This window comes from Drosophila elegans, unplaced genomic scaffold (assembly GCF_018152505.1).
Source record: "Drosophila elegans isolate 14027-0461.03 unplaced genomic scaffold, ASM1815250v1 contig_397, whole genome shotgun sequence".
NCBI classification, from domain to species: domain Eukaryota; kingdom Metazoa; phylum Arthropoda; class Insecta; order Diptera; family Drosophilidae; genus Drosophila; species Drosophila elegans.
In genome coordinates, this window is record NW_024545782.1 from 1,108,631 (window position 1) to 1,128,313 (window position 19,683).

General features: G+C 38.0%; 2 protein-coding genes and 1 long non-coding RNA gene across 4 annotated transcripts in view; 1 reads left to right on the forward strand and 2 right to left on the reverse strand.

The window, feature by feature from the left end:
- Positions 1-19,683, forward strand: part of LOC108150075 (neurotrimin) — a 137,171-nt gene that overhangs the window by 99,853 nt on the left and 17,635 nt on the right. Inside the window, exon 7 of one of the 2 annotated variants that reach the window (XM_041708755.1) lies at positions 15,550-15,692. In XM_041708755.1, coding sequence (XP_041564689.1) covers positions 15,550-15,692 — 143 coding nt within the window. Of the gene's footprint in view, positions 1-15,549; positions 15,693-19,683 lie in introns of those variants that run through there. The other variant, XM_041708754.1, reaches the window with a different exon arrangement.
- LOC108150077 (membrane metallo-endopeptidase-like 1) lies at positions 12,427-14,716 on the reverse strand. The gene has a single exon (XM_017278039.2). It carries the CDS (start codon positions 14,682-14,684, stop codon positions 12,519-12,521), a length of 2,166 nt encoding a protein of 721 aa, XP_017133528.2. The 5' UTR covers positions 14,685-14,716; the 3' UTR covers positions 12,427-12,518.
- On the reverse strand, positions 16,489-17,107 carry LOC121467364. Its single transcript, XR_005977480.1, has 3 exons — positions 16,842-17,107; positions 16,677-16,764; positions 16,489-16,609 (listed from the first exon to the last, which is right to left on the reverse strand). It is a non-coding gene; the product is annotated as an uncharacterized LOC121467364 (long non-coding RNA).

The window sequence follows — 19,683 nt, forward strand, 5'->3', positions numbered from 1 at the left end:
TTAGTATTCGAAGGGAAAAGATTCAATAAATAAATAGCAAAGCAATTAAAAAAAAAAAAATTTAACACTCAGAGAACTGATTGCGTTTCCCGTAAGGGAGGTGGGGTGCTTATTGCTGTTAATTCCAGTCTTACATCGGCGATAATTCAGACTGATTACCCCAAAGAAATAGAATTTGTTTGGGTAAAAGTTTTCTTACATGCCTTATCTATTTTTGTAACCTCTACCTATATCCCTGACATTTTAATTTATAAACATCATTCGTCTGCTATTAATTCTGTTCTATCTCTACTTTCTGACAGGGATGATATATCTTGGTCATCTCCTACTGACTCAATTGTTTAGACGCCTTTGTCGGATCATAACTTTGTTGATGGATTTTTAGACCTATCATTACATTAAATTTGCTTTATCCGTAACTCTTTAAATAGGCAATTAGATCTGGTATTTGTTCCAGATACCATCCCACAATGGAATCGACAATTTAGTTTGTGAAACTAAAACGAAGTGCTTTCGAAAATGCGACTTTAATAAGCTAAACTACTTGATTTCCGAATATAACTGGACAAACTTATACTATTGCATGGATATGGAAAGTGCCACTGAATTATTCTATAGCTTTTTCAATACGTTTTTTAATGAATGCGTTCCTGACAGTCTTCCTCCAAGACATAGTAGAACTCCGTGGTTTCCACAAGAGCTTCAAAGTCTTAAAAACCTAAAAACAACTTCAGTTTACCCTTACAATTTAACAGGTTAAATTTTTTTCACCCGGTAATAACAGAAAGTTTTATACTAAGGGATTTAGAGACCACAACACCAACATACTCTCCAGGGCCGGGCGGGATTCCTGTGTGCATGCTTAAGTTTTGTGACCCAACTATTTGTTAACCGATTCTTAAACTGTTTTAATTGTCTACCTCAACATCAGTTTTTTCAACTATCTGGAAAGATTCTTTTACTATTCCACTCCAAGAAAAGCGAGGAATGTCAGATATTCAAAATTATAAAGGTATTTCCAAATTGTCTGCAATACCAAAATAATTTAAGCGAATTATTACTTCTCATCTGCAAAATTTGTGTTCCTCATTTATATCACCTTATCAACATGCTTTTGTTAAGCGACGGTCTACTAACACGAACCTACTTGAAATTACATCTATTGTTGTTAAGAGATTTAATTATTAAATGCAGGCTGATGTAAATCATTTTATGCTTTTATTTAAATAAGATTAGTCTCGGTTTTCGAATAATCTATTAAATTGGAATTCAAGTTATTTGAAAAGAAGGACTGAAAATTTAATACTGTTTTGAATTAATAACTCGAAACTTGTGACTTCAGTAGTTCGAGAAGATTTATTTTGCGAAACTTGTGAAGGAACTATTGCGAACGCACGACGACGAAAAGGAGTGGGTGCGATGATGTTCGATTGATCACTAACTTTAATATTTCAATAATTTTTTTTTAGAACCTAACTTATGCTACGAGAAACGGGGGCGAATTCGGGTTTCGGTTTACAGTCTGATATTGATTGTTTTCAGAGATGGTGTCAATCTAACCTTTTAAATCTGAATTGGAGTTCTTCTTGACCCAAGATGGAGATTCGAATGTCACAAAAAGTCTAATCTAAACAAGGCTATGAGTATTCTTGGGTTTATTAAGCGATAGTCGAAAGAATTCGACGAACCTTATACAACTAAATTATTATTGATCTCGACTCCATAGAATAAGTAAGCCGCTTAACTTTAAATGTGACTGTTAGACCAACCCGCAACTACCATCCTCTTAACTTACCAAGATGTACCTTAAATTTTGGTCAGCATGATCCCTTTCGTGTTCTTTGAAATAATTTTAGTAATCTTTATAATCACATTAGCATGTTACCCTCTACCCCTGCTTTATAAACCTTACTTTGTTTTAGGTTTTTATAAATGTCTCTATATTATGATATTTGTGTTTTCCTCGCAAGCTCGATAACGGCCCACTATGCTAATAGGGCCCGCGCGTAACAAGCTCGTTATTGGTGTCGTTGGGCGAATTGTTTTTACTTTTTGTAGTGCGTACTTTCAACAATAAATAAAAAAAAGAACAATAAATCTCTTGCTAGCATGTATTTAAAAATGATCATGAATCCTTGACTGGACTGTTTTCAAGGATACTGGCATTACTGTAGTATTCTTTGTTATCAGCCCCATTCTGGCCAGTTTGTCTGCTTTCTCGTTGTTATGTCCTGGCACCTATGTTATTTGCACTTGGTTGCTTGTTGCAAGTGTATTAAGGGCCGGTTACTAGCACCGTGTTAGTCCTTCCTGCTGCGAGAGATTTAATAGCCGCCTGGCTATCCTAGTATATCCTTACTTTGATATTCCTAAGGCTTTGCTTTATTAAAAGCTTAGCTGCTTCCAATATAGCGAGTTTATCAGCCTGAAAAACTGTAGCTTATTCCGGGAGGTGGAATTTCGATTCTTTCCCCCATCTTTCAGCGAAAATTCCAGCCCCTACCCTGCAGTCCAGTGTAGGGGGAACCGTTTGTGTAGTGACACCTCATCTCGTCCGGTCACCCTTTCTCTCTTCCAATCTTCTCTTGTTGAGAATGTCGTTGGGAACTCGTTTCCAGATCTTAACTTCGTTGTCCAGTATTGTGTTCAGCGCGGTCGCTAGGCATGGTCTTTACGCCCCTGTAGCTCCTGCGCAGGGTGATCTTTGTATTCCTGTCAGTTTTTTAACGTTGTAAGCTCTAGTCAGAGCTGACCACCATACTAATGTTCCCTATGACAGAATTGGTCTTACAACTGCTGTGTAGGGCCATAGTATTATCCTTGGGTGTATACCCCAGTTTTTTCCAAACATATTCCTACACGAGTAGAATGCTATGCTTGCTTTTTTAACTCGTTCTGTGATGTTCTGTTTCCATGAACCTAATACTAGCAGTACTACGTCATCTGCGTAGGCTACGACTTTTACTCTTCCGCAATTGAGTTCCCTCAATATATTGTTCATGTTGATTAGCCAGAGCAGTGGCGATAGAACCCCGCCAACCCCAAAACAACAAACACAAAGGAAGTTATTATAGCATCGACCGATTATTTTAGATCATACAGATACATACCGACTTTTACATCTAAAATTTTTTAGTAATTTTGAAATATAATATGGGAAGGTGAAATTAATCGAATAGTGAGACCAATAATAGCTAAATTAGCAGATGCAGAAAAATTACATCATTGAGATACAGTTATTGAAGATGCGGAACTATTGTTGAATAATACAAAACAGGGAAATATGGTGCAAATGCAAAGCAAAAAATTGATTTGGAATCGCAAACAAAGGGAAGATTACAGATGATTTAAGACAAAAGTAAGAAAATTAGAAAGTACCGATTAGATAGTACCGATAGTTTTACAGATTTAGACAAAAAGGGGTTAGAATCTTATTACATTACGATAAAAATTTCGATTGCTAAGTTGGAGTTGCAAGGGAGCTAATACCTAAACATAAGGGTCCATTTGTAATAGATAAGGTTTTAAGAAATGATAAATACTGATAAACGATTTTAAAGAGTTTCAATTGTCACGTATTCCATATCAAGATGTTTTTAATAGTCAGAATATTAAACATTGGATAGGTAAACAAAACTATTGAAAATAATGAATTAAAAGACAAAAAATCATAAGTTCAGGGGATCTTAAAATGTCAGGACGGATTGTGGCAGGATTGCTACGTGTTGTATGGTTATATTAACTGCAATTGTATAACTGTAAATCATATTGTTGTTGTGAATCAGTTGTTGTTGTGAATGCGTTTGGAGTTACCCTTTTGCAAATTAAACGAGAGAACGATACTTGACAAATACCCACTGCCAAATATCTCGATGATATTGAGACTCTTAAGCACGGCCAAATATGTCACAACGCTGGACTTGAAGTCCGTCTATCATCAGATCATCCTTGCGGAACGCGACCGCGAAAAAACTTTCTGTTCCGCAAAATGAGGGAACGAATTTCGTATGCTGCCATTTGGGCAGCATTTTCCAAAGAACAATTGGCGATATACTGCGCCAGCAGATCGGCAAGTTCTGCATGTGTACGAGGTCAGGTCAAACCTGGGCCAGCATTATTAGATGCTTTATTAATAAATTTGCATCGATAACAAGACCCATTTCAGACATTTTGAAAGGGGAACGCGGAAGTGTCTGTAGACATAGGACCAAGAATATTCAGATGAATTCACCCAGCCGTAGCAGCGAGATTTTTAAAAACTTCGTAGCATCCTGGCATCCGAGGATGTCATCCTCAGGTACCCGAACTACAAAAAGGCATTTGATCTAACGACAGATGTCTCGGCGTATGGCATTGGCGCAATGCTGTCCCAACAGTGACGACAGTCAGTTTAACTACGCTACCAATGAAAGAGAGTTGTTAGCCATAGTTTGGGCTCAGGCCAAATTGCGTCATTAGATATAAATATCTTCATCGATCACTAACCATCGACCTTCGCAGTGTAGGAGTCCAATCCGAATGCGCAGCATTGACGAGTCCGGCGCACGAATCTTTTACAAGCCCGGCAAAGACCACCTCGTTGCCAATACCCTCTTAAGGCAACAACTTAACATTGTCAGGGAAGAAGAATCACAGTTATGCGCGGCCACAATTCACAGTAAGCTATCGCTTACTCACACAATCGAACTACAGATAAGCCTTTAAATTGCTTTTAGAACCAGATAACTCAGGAGGAGGAACGCTTTCCGTTAAAACGCAGCTTCGCCCACTTTGTAAAAAGAGACGGCATACGATAGACTTCGCCTGCAAATAGTCATTACTTGATGAGCTCGCAGACAGTATCGTTCCTAAATGCGTAAATGCCATCCATTGCGAGTAGCATATGCTGGCAAAGGTACATTACGAATTGGTTCAGCAATTTCTAGCTACTAAATTTTGGATTTGTAAAATCCAAAAGTCAGAAAAATCTGAGAGGCAGAAAATGTAGGGCAATTGCAACATATAGATATTTTCTCCACCAACGAAAAATAATTCCATACGTTCATCGACAAATTTTCCAAATTTGTCGCTGTTCAGCCAATTTCTTCTAAAACCATTCTAGATCTAAAACCGTCCCTGCTACAACCTATATATGTTTTCCCTAAGATCAAGGCTATCTATGATGAATGAACAATTATTAAACTCACACATTATTTCGACCATGCTGGAAAACCATTTCGGCGTAAGCATCTCAAATGCACCGCCCTCCACAGTGTCTCGAACGGACAAGTGGAAGTTTTCCAAAGCACTCTGATAGAGTTGGCCAGGTGCCTGAAACTCGACAAAGGCATAACTGACACGGTAGAGTTAATTTCGCTGGCCACTGCCAGATACAACAAATCTATCCACTCGATCATCGACAAAAGACCAGCCGACGTGATTCAAAGACAATCAAATGACCCACACCAGGAGGTACAGGATAAGATAAGGGACGCCCAAAATATGCTCAGACCCAGAGAAAATACTTCCCGGCAGAACAAGACGTTTGAAGTTGGTGATAAAGTCCAACAGGCGACTGGGCAACAAACTCACACTCTTGTGTGAGGAAAAAACCGTGAAAGCGGACATGGGGACCACAGTCCTCATTAATGGGAGGGTGGTTCACAAGGACAAACTTAAGTAGTCCAAACAGAACCATGTTGTTGTTCGCTTGGTAATTTTTATTATTTTCTTTCTAGCCACTTGGCATAAGCTTTTATCAATTGCTTGGTCAGTAAGTTTTACTTCATTTTTAAACTCAGTTAATATCCTTGGTGGTGGACTACCTCATTATGAACAAACATTACAATATATCAAATTTAAAATTAAATTTGCTGACGTTCAATTAATAAATGCAACCAATAGACAAATAGACTTCAATAACAAAATACAAGACTAAATTAACAAAAGTTCTACTACTGTGAATCAAATTTTGAGGTCAGCTAAAAAATTCCAAGTTGATACAGCAGACCTATACGAGATGTTATTAACTCGGAATAGGATGATTGCAATGGAGCTGCAAATTTTAATTCTAGCCGTTGCCCTTGCTAAAGTCAATATTGCTAACCCTAGCATATTAGATCATGCAGACCTGGAAGATGTGGAGATGGAGGAGCCAACCGAAACTTCTATTAAAGACATGTTATCCGTTGCGTCCGTTCAAATCCTACAATTGGTTTTCTGTGAAGTCAATTTAAGCCATTGTTCCAAATTTCCTGGATGTCGGAGTAAAGTAAACAGGACAGGCGAGTGACCAAATGAAAAATCTGAAAGGCATTCGGCGCTTATCAAATTTTGAGGAATATTTTTGGTAATTGCAAGTTCTATTGGTTTTCTGTGAAGTCAATTTAAGCCATTGTTCCAAATTTCCTGGATGTCGGAGTAAAGTAAACAGGACAGGCGAGTGACCAAATGAAAAATCTGAAAGGCATTCGGCGCTTATCAAATTTTGAGGAATATTTTTGGTAATCGCAAGTTCTATTATTTCGGGCAGTTTCTTTGGGTCTGTCGGCCAGTATGTTGGTCTACCAGAAGAGACATAGTCGAGATTCTTCCTGGCTTTTATAATTGCATTGTAGAGCTGTTTTTCTTTTGGAGTACTAGACAAGATTCCCAGTGTGTGTGCTTGGCATTGTAGTCTCCTGCAGCTATGAAGTAATTTCCTAGTGAGTTGAAAAACTTCATAAACTCTTCTTCAGCTAAAATGAAGCTAGAGGGCAGTATACAACGGCTAGGGTAAGTTAGTTAGTAGTAGTATTTAGTTGTATATTTATAGATGTGGCCTGTTGGTAGCTTTTAGCAAATTTGTAATGATAGTGGTGCTTTTTACGGCTTCTGAATAAAATTATATTCCACCATTTGATTTGCCATCTGGATGATTTGTTCCGTAGAATGAATAGCCTCGTAGCCGAAAAATTTATTTGTTTGTGAGTTGGTGTTACGTCGATATGATTTTCGATTAGGAATTGAGCTAACTCAAGCTTATGCTATGAAACGATATCCGTAGGGAAGTCATTATTTGGATTCTTGTGAAACCATTTGAATCAATAGATTTTGGTTGCGCATTAAATCTTGCATAGTTCTGCGCATAAACGACTTAAACTCCGTAAAGCTTTGTTGTAGGCTGCATATCATAGCTTCAAAATTGCATTTAGGCTGCTCCTGCGATTGACGCTCCGGAGCCGTGTTCGGTTGTTGATATGCTGATTGCAGAAATTAACTTTTTGAGACAGAGGTAGCCAGTCCTGATTTTAAAGCGCTTGCGAATGTCCCATTTTTGTCAGAGTTTATGGGTCTTAGTGAGGATCTGGCTGCAGTCGGAAAGGTTTAGGGTTTGTTGTGGAAGCTGTCAACTGTTAATTTTGGGTGCGGGCAGTAGTTCCTCTCTGATGGATGCCACTTTTCAGCTCCTTATAAACTGGGCAACCTCTGTAGCTAGCAGTGTGATTGCCACCGCAGTTGCCGCACTGGGCAGTGTGCGGAGTCATGAAGCTCTCTACAAACTTCACACACCGCCATATTCTTGGCAGTTCGCACATTGTACCGGATCACTGCGTTTGTGCGGTTCCTCAACTGCAAGTCTGCGGTGCAGCAGGAACTGAAGATTGTATGTAGGGTGCACTTCGTATTTCTTTAGGGGCTTATTTTGTGATTTGAGCTCTACCTTAAAAAGTGGCTGCGGCTTTCTATCCCTGTTAAGGATATTGAAGACTGTCTTAGCGATAATTCCTTCTCTTGTAGCGCCATTGTTATCTCTCCAGTCGTTTCGTCAGAATATTTTCCCTTAAGTACGGCTTGCAGACCCTTGCTGCATAAAAATCGTTTGCCAGTTTTTTCGAATGTTCGTCCCCAATTTTTATACTCTGCCCAGACTATAGCTTAGCGCATTTCTCTATGTGGCATTTGAAAGTTTTTGCAGCTGTGGATTTCACATAACACATTCGGTCAAATTCGGCAACAAAACGTATACCAGAGATAACTATATCGTAGTATTTTGGGCAAATTTAGCTGTAAAACTGTTCCCCTTTATGTGTCTGCTGCGTTTACACCTTATTAAAAGGTCCTCCACCAGAAGTAGAGTTTTTAGTATCTGGAATTAAAATAAAAAATAAAATGAAATTTAAAGTTTAAAAATTTTAATTTTTTCATTCACGATAGCACGAATTAGTATTTTTAAAACTCAAATGATAAATTCAATGGAATTATAAGAACTTTAATGTTTTACCTTCTTCTAAAAAGAATCATCTTTAAATTTAGATGTAAACAATGATATTCTGTTGTGTGTCTCACATTGGCTAAAAAAAAAAACAATGTTTTTATTTGACAGTTTTTGTATCGATAGATAATCTGCCGTAGAATAGTTGGGAGCTTCTAAAATATTTTAGGACTCCGGAAATTCAGGCGATATTTTAATTCCTGCATCAGGGACACAAGATGAACAACTAAAAATATAAAGGGAACTCGGATTATAAACATTTCATATATATGTTAAAAAAAAAAATATTTTTTTTAAGTCGAAATAATAAATAAAGCTATACAAAGAATCTATTCCAAGTAATAATTGTAAAAAACTGATAGCTGATGTAAAAAAACTGATAAGCACTCGAACATATGATTCGCTTGGAGGTGCTGATAATAAAAAACCCTGCATCCGAAATGTTTCTAATGTCCAAAATCATAACTTATATTATTGTCTCTTACCCTCGTGGGTTGTCAGACAAAACAAAAAAACGCCATGTTTATTTATTTAAAAGCCACAAGCTGGGGTAATACAAAGCTGTTTATTTAATTTAAATTGTTCTTATTATAAAACGATTTAGCAACTATTTTCAAACATTGTTATATTTGAGATATATTTAAAAAAACTTATTCTTATACATGGTACATTTGCATCCCTATGTGTATGCTGTAATGTATTAATGTACATATACATACGTAAAGTTTTGGCGCCAATTGTTTTACGTTTTACATATACGTAAAGACCCGCAAAGAAAAAATTCGATAACTTTACAATTTTTCTTTGACAAAGGCGAAAACGCAAGCCAGGCAGCTGAAAATGTAAATGGATTATATGGCCGTAATACTTTCGTTCTGGGAATTTTGCTCTTAAGGATGAGCACGCTGCGGAAGGCCAATCGTCAAAAATGCCAACAAAATAATGGAAACCGTTGAGTCTGACCGTCATTAACGCATTAAATCAATTGCCCAGAAGCTAAACATCGCTCAAAAAATAGTTTGGAACCATTTAACAAAGGCTGGATACCCAAAAAAGCTCGATGTATGGGTGCAACATGAGCTATCAAAATAAAACCTTTTGGACCGAATTTCAAGCTGCGAACCGACTGGCTCAGTTTTTTGCAAATACGGACGAAGGATTTTATGAGAGGGAGATCATAAAATAAACATCAAAATGGCAATCGATTGTAAAAAAAATGGAGCTTATTTGAAATAAATCGGTTAATTCTAACCATGAAAAAGATTTAAATTTAATTTACAAATAATGGATTACCTTTTACTTGACCTTATATATATATACTGTTTGAAATTATAATACCCTCTGCAAGGGAATAACATGAAAGGACGCAAACTTCGACTTGCAGCTATTGCAAGAATTAAATATTCTTTAAAGCATCTAAGATGCATGTAAGATGCAAAAGCAATAAATGTAAAGTATGTGTATATTCTTAAAAACATTAAAATTATGATTTACTAGCGTATATGTTTAAAAACATTGAAGCTATGATGTTTTGCAGCTCTATTATTCGATAGTTCCTATGACAGCTATATAATATCGTTTTCCAATTTTAATTAAATTAAAAGCGCAATTCTGAAATGTCAAGTTATAGACAAGTCAAAAAGAATTTATAGACTTAGCCTTGTAGACTTGCAGTCGTTCGGCATCCCGACTTTGCGATCTTGATCCTGGCACTTGGCACTTGATTAACTTGCTACTGGTCTCGGTTACACGCACTAGCTTTGATTCGGGGCGAACTACGCTTTTTTATAGCCTGTGATGGTCCCCTTATTCCTCTCCTTCAGCTCGCGTTATCGGGTCAAGGTCTACTGCCGCACCGTTAGTTCACGGTGCGTCCTCTTTGTGCAGGTCCGAAGTCCGCCAATTCACCGTTCGACCTTGTGCCCTTGCCGTGTCCAATGTCCAGCTAGGTACCGTTAGTTCACGGTCCAAGGTCCGCTGTTCACTGTTTGACCCTATTGCCCTTGACTCCTCCGGCATTCTCGTCTCCTTCGCTGTTGCTATGCAGCTCTCCGGCATCGGGATTTGTGGGGAGTTTTAAGACTCACATTTCCCCCATTCTTCGGAAACGTGATGATAGTGGCGATTTCCATGAGAACTGTTTGATACAGTCGTCCGATCCGGCTCGTTTCAAATTCTACTATTAGCTTTTAAACTGATAGGCTACTTTGTGTAGAAACGAGACTGAAATTTAAATACCATTTGTAAGGATATAAAAATTAACGAGAAAGTTATTTGGATCCCAATATAACTTTCAAATTTTTATAGCTTTGTTGTTTTTAAAATATTTGCTTACATCTTGCTCATTTTTTGCAAAGTATCTGATTTATAATTAGTTTGCTTACATTTTTACACCAAATTGATGGTGCATACTTTAAGGAAAACATTCATGCCAGTGCAGCGTCAACTGCTCTAAACTGAGAAAAGTTTCATTTTTAACAGATATACCAAAAAAAAGTTTTTTTTGAATAACTTTGAAACGGTGCATCGGATCTTTCTCCTTTCTCCCTTTCTCCTGAAACAATTAATTTTTCTAAATTCTTAGTATTCGATCCCTATTCATCTACCGATACCTCTCTATTGGCGTATTACTCGTTACGATCGGACCATCACATCAGATTTTCGATTCCGTGGCTTTTTAAAGTAGTCCCCTATGGACACGCTCTTGGTGCACATCGTCACTACATGTACTACCCTCCATAGTTATATCTCAGCTTTTGCTTGTAGGGAAAACTTACAAACTTAATTGACCATCTTTTAATAAAACGAAGCATACCCGTCGCTTTATTGCGCCGGAGGTAGCACGGATAAGAAAAGAAGTTCGAGTCCTATCACTCAGATAACTTAATTGCCTGATTCCATTGCCGTATTAGTACACTTTTTAAATGCGCCTGATTCCATTGGCGCATTAGCATTTAGCTAATGTTACTCTGACATGTGAGTGGCACGAACAGCTGATATGGCTTTGTTTAATTTTGAATTTTCGCAAATCATGAATATGAGCGAGTTTACGGATATCTTTAATGCCCAACAGGACATCCATAATGCGACTGATGCATTTGGACACTTGGATGACAAGGAAGGGGAGCTGATGGTGTTGTTTGACGGGTTTGCAATGGAGACCACCACAGTTTCTGAAAAGGGCAAGGATCCCCGTATAAGTGGGAATATTTTTCTGCCAGAGATCCAGCAGTAATGCAATGTGGTACTGCGACCAGAATTAGGCGCGTGTGCTCTTGTTTTCAGTCATTTTTAAAATAGATTCTATATTCAAAAGAAATCAAAATTGAGCCATCCTTGCATATAAGAAACAGCTGTTATAAAATTGGCACGAACAAAATATCGTTAGAAATCAGTATTTTTCGGTATTTTTACCAAAAATATTCGGGGCGAATGATTTTAAATCTCATTTATTTATCGCATTTAGTTTAAATGCGTGATTTAGCACTATGGGATTCCCTGTGTAAATTAATGCGCATTAGGCTTAATGCGTTTTATTGCGCCATTGGAATCCGGCTTTAATTATCAATGCAATAAATAAAAGTAAGCCCTCACTATTAAAAAAACATTGAAAAATTAAATCTTTATCAATCCGATATAATTTTTTTTCGTTTAATTATTGAATTTTTTTTTTAATGTTCCCCCATTTTTATTTGAATAAAGTTAGCACCTTCTAGCACCAAAACAAATATCTCGTGAGGGATTTAATAATTTTAGATATTTATAATTTTTGTACATTTTTATTATATTGGATTTAATTTTATTGAAATCTGTCGAATACACCTAATAGCTGTCCTATAAATACGTAAGTCCGAATAACTGAGTTGATTTTCAAGATATACGCATATAACTCGAAATTTAAACAAAAAAAATAAAGACTGTATTGTTAACATATTGAGATCATTAGTTTATTGTAATTTTATTGAACATTAATATTTTTTATAAAAACTTCAGCTTACCGAGGTTTATTTTTCTTGCTCTCATAAATAATCTTTAAAAGGGATATACACAACCCATAGCTGGGATTTTTATACGATTTTATTTCCATATTGGCTGATTTTCGAAAAAGTGTTAAAAAAGCCTTAATTTATTTCCAAGTTGGTTGATCTTAAAAAATAATTTTTTTAATTTAATGAATACAAACACCACTAGTCCTTTAAAAATATATGTCAAGAAACGACAATTTTTATTTCCTGGCTTGAATTATTTATTGCTGGATTTCGTCATGTCCTAATAGGAGGAACCTTTACCAGAGCCGGCACCGCTCGCTGACCTGCATCTTGGCCTTTTTTTCGCAGCCAAACTCCCTCGAGAACTCCTCAAAGTTGGCCAGCGTCTGTGTCACACGCAATTCGTCAACGGCGTGCTCCAAATGTGTACGCGAATGTATCCCAAGGCTTGGGACGGGTGTGCTGCCGCAGAAAAACTGGGCAAAGCTGATAAAGAACAACTGCCGCTGGCTAAACTGTGGATTTAACGGATCCCGTGGTTCCTTTTTATCAGCACGCACCCCAAAGAAAGTCTCATACGTAAGCCGAAGTGCCACTAAGTCGGCCAGTTTTTCGTCGAGCCACTTTGAGCCGGTAGCCATCTGCTGTTGCAGGCAGTGGAGTCCCTGTCGGAATTGACTACTAGCCCTGATCTCTTCTACAGGCCCCATGATGTTCCCTAGGGCGTCATAGTTCATTCCCATCATGTCGAAGCCATGAGCCAGTTCATGGGCCAAGGCGAATCCCATCACGGCGTGTTGTTGCAGAGCGCTGATGTTGCGGTGCCACACGGGCAACTGGAGCAGACCATGAGGCACTATGACCAAGTTACGGGGTCTGACATACAAGGGTGATGAATTACTGGCTTCCCAACTTTCGGCGAGGTAGCTGACGTTGCTTCTCGTGGAACTCGTAGAGCTCATTAAGCTAATGGAGAGCAGATTGTGGTTCGCCTCCACACGTTGACGAAGCAAGGCTAGCTGGTTTCCATAAAAGGAATGGTCACTTAGGTCGAGGCGCGTGTGGTACTGCTCAACATTTTCCACATCTTCTGGCTGAACAATGCCCATCTGAAGGTGCATTGCGCTTAGCTTCTGCTGAAGGATGTTCACAAGAGGCTGCGATAGTCGAAGTCGATTTTCAGCCAGGGTCAATGCAAAGCGCAACTTGAGGCGCTGAAAGAGAGCGCGGACGTTGGTCTCAGAGTCAGGGTCGGAAAACTGCTGACCAACTAACCAGCTACTTGCCAAGGGCATGGCCCTTCTAAGACTGGACACACACTCACTACGCGAGATCTCCGCGGGACCCTGTTGCTTAAGGAAGGTCAACCACTTGAGCATGATGTAGCTGCAGACGATGTCCGGACTTTCGGCTTCTACCAGATCGCTGAGGGCCACTAGGTAGGGTATGTTCTCGATGATCAGTGTGGAACGCAGATCGAGCTCGTTCTCGGTAAGCACTTGGCTTAAAAAAGTCGCCCATCGGAGCTGGGGCAGGTAAGTGGCCAGGTACCCGAGTTGCATTTCCCGAGGCCCTTCTTCGTCATCCAGCTGCTGCAGGCGATGTAATTTTCGTTCAAAGACGTCCACCTGGCGAGCCAAGGCGTTGGCCGTGCGCTTGGTCTGTCCGATGTCCAGGAGTAGTTCGATTATAGCGCCCTCGCCCATTGGCAGCGTCTCCTGGTGGCTCGGCTTGTTCACATAGATACTGTAGGTGCGCGCGTCGTCCCATCGCGGCAAAACATCTTCCCTGAACAGCACCCCGTTCAGTCCGTGCAGTCGCAGTCGTCCCAAGGTCGCTATCCAATCGAACTGTTCCCGACGCCAGCCTCGAGTCACAGACGGCCACTGCGTGTGGTTGCTGGGTGTCAGTAGCTGCAAATATTTCTTTAGGTTAAAGGGCTTAAGGCGTTTGCATGAACGGTAGTATTGACGCATCTGCTCTAAAACTGTAGAACTCAGCTCGGTGAAGCTCTCATTTCTGCGCCTCAGCAGGAGTTCCAGTTTCCGGTTCACGGAGTGCTCTATCAAATCCAAGGTATCTTTCGGCAGCAGCTGCCCATGGTAACGATCCCGATCCATGGTCCACTTCGTATTGAGCGGAGAGTAATGCTCCTGGTGCTCCTGCTGCTGCAACTGCCAGTTGCCACAGGCGTACTGGTAGAAGTTCTCGCAGGGACGCGCTTTCGGGTCCATGTAGCTCTGCAGTTGGGCGGCCAGCATCTGCTGGATGCTCTGGGGAGTGTTGGTCTGGCGACAGGCGGTAGGCGTGGTGCGCCACGCCAGAGAAAAACTGAGCCAGGCCACCAAGCTAAGCTTCAGCATGATAGTTTCGACTGTGATAAATTGTAACTGGCCAGAGAACAACTCGCCCGGTCCGCGGAGACTGCGGACCAGAGCTGGCCGTCGCCTGTCAGTCTTCATCGTGTAAATGAGCAGTGGAGTGAAGCCATACAAACATACGAGTTACAATTAAAAAAATATTTCTATAAATTTAATTTAATATAGTTTTGTTTTTGTTTATAAAAATTAATAGCACCAGTTAGTTGTGCTATTTTTAGAGTATTTTCACTTATAAACTGATGCAGTAGACACAATTAATTATAAAGTGAAGAATTGTGCATTAGAAAACTTAATACTAATGTTCAATTATTTTAGCCATTATGACAGCCATTTAATTCTGTTAAGGTAATTTATAGCTTTTAAATCATGCAGTAGCTCATTCCATTGTCGATTAGCAGGTATTATGATTTCTTATTCGGAGCTGGAGAACATAAATCTAGGACAGTTCAAGTTGTTTGTTTTGTTGGATGCAGAAAATTTAAACAGTCTGAATATAAATATAATTTATTTAGTGACTATAACCTATATAAATAATTAATGAGCAATATTTAATAAGATTTGTAAGACTTGGATACAAAAAAGCGTGTGAGAATGCTGAGATATGGTACACGTATCTTGCAACGGCGTTAAAGGCAACCAACATATTTCCCTGGTTAGAAGAACAGCGAGTATAATAATGAAACCGTGTTACTAAGTTAATAGACTGTTAACTATTTGCCAGCAATATCACACAATTAATTGCTTTAAACTAAAAAACTTGACTGAAAATTGGATTAACAGTACCTCCAGCCACTGTGCGTTGCTGGCTAGGTCGCATTTTGATTAGGCAAAAGTGGCCGCTTATCAGTCTCACCTTGGCCTTGCTTTTCGATTGCCGTTCGTTGCGGCTGACCCACAATGGGCACAATAGCTGTCATTGAACTTGCCCCGTAACCTCTACTTTCAGAACCGAAACGAACCCGGGCCATCCATCGTACAAGGCGACCATGCGATTGACGATTACCAATGTTCAGAGCACCGATTACGGCAACTACAAATGCGTCGCCAAAAATCCTCGTGGCGACATGGATGGCAACATAAAGCTTTACAGTAAGTGTCTCGCCATTTATATTATATAGCCTAGTTATTTATAGCCTACACATATAAAAAATGTAAAAATATAAAAACGACGTACAGTGACTAGTTTTCCAAATAAAAAAAAGTTCAAATTTTCGACAAGCAATGGACTATACTTAAAATTAGTGAAGATATTCAACAAGCAAACAAAAAAAAAACCATTGCTATAATTTTACGCATATTGCTTTGTTGATCAATTTTCATACTGACCCATACTGCCTAACTGTGGATTTGTCTTAATTACTTTTTATACCCGTTACTCGTAGGCTTAGTAGGAAGCGCTTCCGATCCTATAAAGTATATATATTTTCTTGATCAGGAGCAATAGTCGATCTAGCCATGTCCGTCTGTATGAACGTCGAGATCTCGGAAAATACTAAACTAGAGATTTGCACGCAGAAAAATAGTTGGAAATATACACCTCTGAATTGGATAATACAACTATTTTAAATAGGTGCTGGGGAGCGATCCAATTTGTTGGTTGGTTTATCTAGTTTTCTTGGATCCACAGGAATTGGATATATTCACCAACTGAGAGAGTTCGACAAAACAAGCGCTTGTTTGCTTGATCCAACTTTTTTGTATATGGTTGCTATTTAGTTGGTTCATAAAACCATCTACCCAGTGATATTATATCTATTTTAATTGCTTAAAAAAATTTTCAATAAGTTTTTTATTTTCAAATCAATTGTAATTGAATTAATTTGACGACGAATCGCATTTTTTCTAGTAGGAGTAATTCTTAAGGAATGGAGGCGATAATCGGAAGTCCTACTCCACCGCTCAGTAGCCGCAACCTCGGGTTCGAGCCATCGTCTTAACCACTCCAGGTCTTCCTTCACTTCACCCTGTTCATCTCTCTTTACTCCATCGTCATGAACAGTTGTTGTCTGTTAAGAGAACAAAGTTAAAAAAGAAACTTTATAGAAATGGAAAGGGACATTTCTCATGACATACCTGTTCGGACTCTTTCGATTTAATTTACCCCTGGCTGCTTCGCGCCTTCCAAATTAGTTTTCGGCTGCCTTGCTACGTAGTACGTTGCCTAGAAAACAAAATAGTTATTAGAAAATTGTTGTTTTATAAATTCAGGCATCAATTAATGAGCATGAGAGAACTTACCTTTAAAAAGAACAATCAAAAATTCCGCGTTCTCGGGATCCACATTTTCCAAAAACTCCAAACTTTTTTCATCCATCTCTTCTTGTAGAATTTTCTAGGAACTAAACACAAAAAAACGCGCAATACCGGAACGAGCGTGGCGATCAGCCGAAAAGTACAGAAAAGAGTAGGGATGAAAAATGCAAAGCCAATGATAGTCGAGAGTTGATTGTCGATTATTGTAAAATAATCGATGTTATCGATTTTTGTAGGCTTAAAAATTGACAAGAATTAAACACTTTATTTGAATGATTAATTGCCGTTTGTTTTTATTTTCACGTATACGTGTTAAATAATCGTTTGTATGTACTTTTGTGATATTATTTTGGTATATTTAAGTATTGATGATGAATTTTCTCGAATTGAAAAAATTTATTTTCATAAAAAATGTAACTCTTAACCTATAAATTCAACAGAATTTTCGAGGATTGAATAAAGTCAGTCGAATACGATTTTCAACTAAGATTAATCGAGTTCTTTTCTGCCTTTCAAAAAAGTCGACTCATTAATCGAAATTCGAATTCCAGTAGAAGTCATCATTTCCAACAAAGTTGGCAGTCTTATCCAATTCAAAGCATATAAAAACCAATCGGAGGTATCATTTTTAAATTGCTAAAATAACCATCACCGTTATTTGATCTTTCATTTTAAATAGATACAACATCCAATTTTTTCTCACCCAATAAAAATTGGATGCTCTTTCTAACCATTTTTCTGCGTGTGGGATTGGCATGCAGATTCTTGTAATTCCTACGCCGCGCAAGTTTATTTCAAAACGGAGCCGGGCCCACTCCAACGCCCACAAATCCTTAAAGTATGTATGTAGACACGTTAGACCGTTGTTATTGGGCTTGGTGTTCCGATCATATTGGCAATTTATGTTTTTGCTATGGGGTCCCTTCCAAACGGAGTACAAGCATAAAGAGCAGCGGAAAGTGGAAGTGCCCTATCGCTGCACTGAATAAGATAGTGTTGCTGCAGCGGGGGGTGTGTTGCTACTCGCTCTTTGATTGCAGTGTTGTCAATTCAATTTGGCAGATGCGCCAGCTATAATCTCTTTTCTGAGGAACTATTTGATTTGAAATTTGTAAGCTAAGTAATGGGTATCTAATAGTCGGGGAACTCGATAAAAGCGTTCTCTATTGCTTACTTTGAACTCCATTTAGTAAACCATTAACAAACATCTCAACTTAAAATTTACTTTGAAACAGCAGAAACACTAACTATTTTGTCTCAGCAACATTTTGTTAAATTTTTCGTTTAATTGTTATGGCTTCCGTGGATGCTTTAGGATCAAACAAAATATGACGAATCTAAGAATAAGCCAACAGTTTGCAGATGAAAATGTTTATAACTTAAATAATAATGTTTTTAATGTCCATTTCAGCTTTATTTTTGTAAATTTTGAACGACGCGTTTGAAATCGAAAAAAATTTTTTTTCGTTTTACTATCACAACAACACAACAACAATGGCCAAACACATCTGTGCTATTATTCTTAAAGGAGGTCCTTAGTTAAAGGTTATTAAACATTTTTTCATAAAAAAAATGTATAAATGGTTTTTATTTTTTATTTTTAAAGTCTGTCGCGTCCGAAATCTATAATATTGAGTTTATTAGAAAAAACCATAAAACTTCTTAATTTGGTATAAAAAGCGAAAATATAAGTCATATTAAGTTTTACGTTTTCTGTTTTTTAACCAAAATTATAAGAAAACTTAAGGAGCAGAGTGGAACTTTTAAAAATATCCTTATATTTCCTGATGGCAGCAGTTCGCAATTTAAAAATAAATTTATCGTCCGTAGCTTAATAGATTGTTTGTACTATTTTGGCTGCAAAATATTGAGTAGAACTATTTAGCTACTTCTCATGGAAAAGGAGCGCTCGATAGCGTTGGAGCTATAGTTATAGTGACAAGTCCGCTGGACTTTAAAAAAAATGCGCAAAAAAGGCAACATTAACGGAATTCAACTTATATACTTTGGTGCCAATGAAATCGAAACATCAATACTATTGCAGGAGAAATGGAAAAATGTTGCCCAAGTTTCAGGAACACGAAAAATACACTACACATCTCGTAAAGCAAATTTGAAATTTATGTAGGCCTAACAGCACTAAAAATAAAAACGAGAAAAGAAATATACCTCGGCAAGCCGAAGTCCATATACCCTTGCAGCTATTGCAACAATTAACAAGAAAGGAAGCCAACTTCGGCAAGCTGATTTTGATGAAATTTAAAACGTAATTCGGAAATATTTAACCATTACTATATGTAGAAGAACTAAAAAAAAAATTTAAAACAGCAAAGTTATAATTGTTTATCATTTATTTTTCGATTGTGCCTATGGGAACTATATGCTATAGTTGTCCGATTTTGATGAAATTTATACCGTAATTCTGAAATATTTAACCACTACTATATGTCGAAGGACTAAAAAAAAATAAACAAGAAAGGAAGCAATCTTCGGCAAGCCGAAGTTCATATACCCTTGCAGCTATTATATATTCTTTATTTTTCCGATTGTTCATATGGGAGCTATATGCAATAGTCGTCCGATTTTGATGAATTCTAAACCGTAACTCTGAAATATTAAACTATTACTATTTGTCAAAAAACTAAAAAAAAATTAGAAAACAGCAATGTTATAATTTTTTAATTTATTTTTCCGATTGTTCCTATTATATACTACCTGCAACAGAAAGACAACTTTCATGCAGATTGCTTTAAAACTGAGAGACTAGTTGGCGTAGAAACGGACGGACAGACGGTCATAGCTAGACTTTCCTAGTGATGCTGATCAA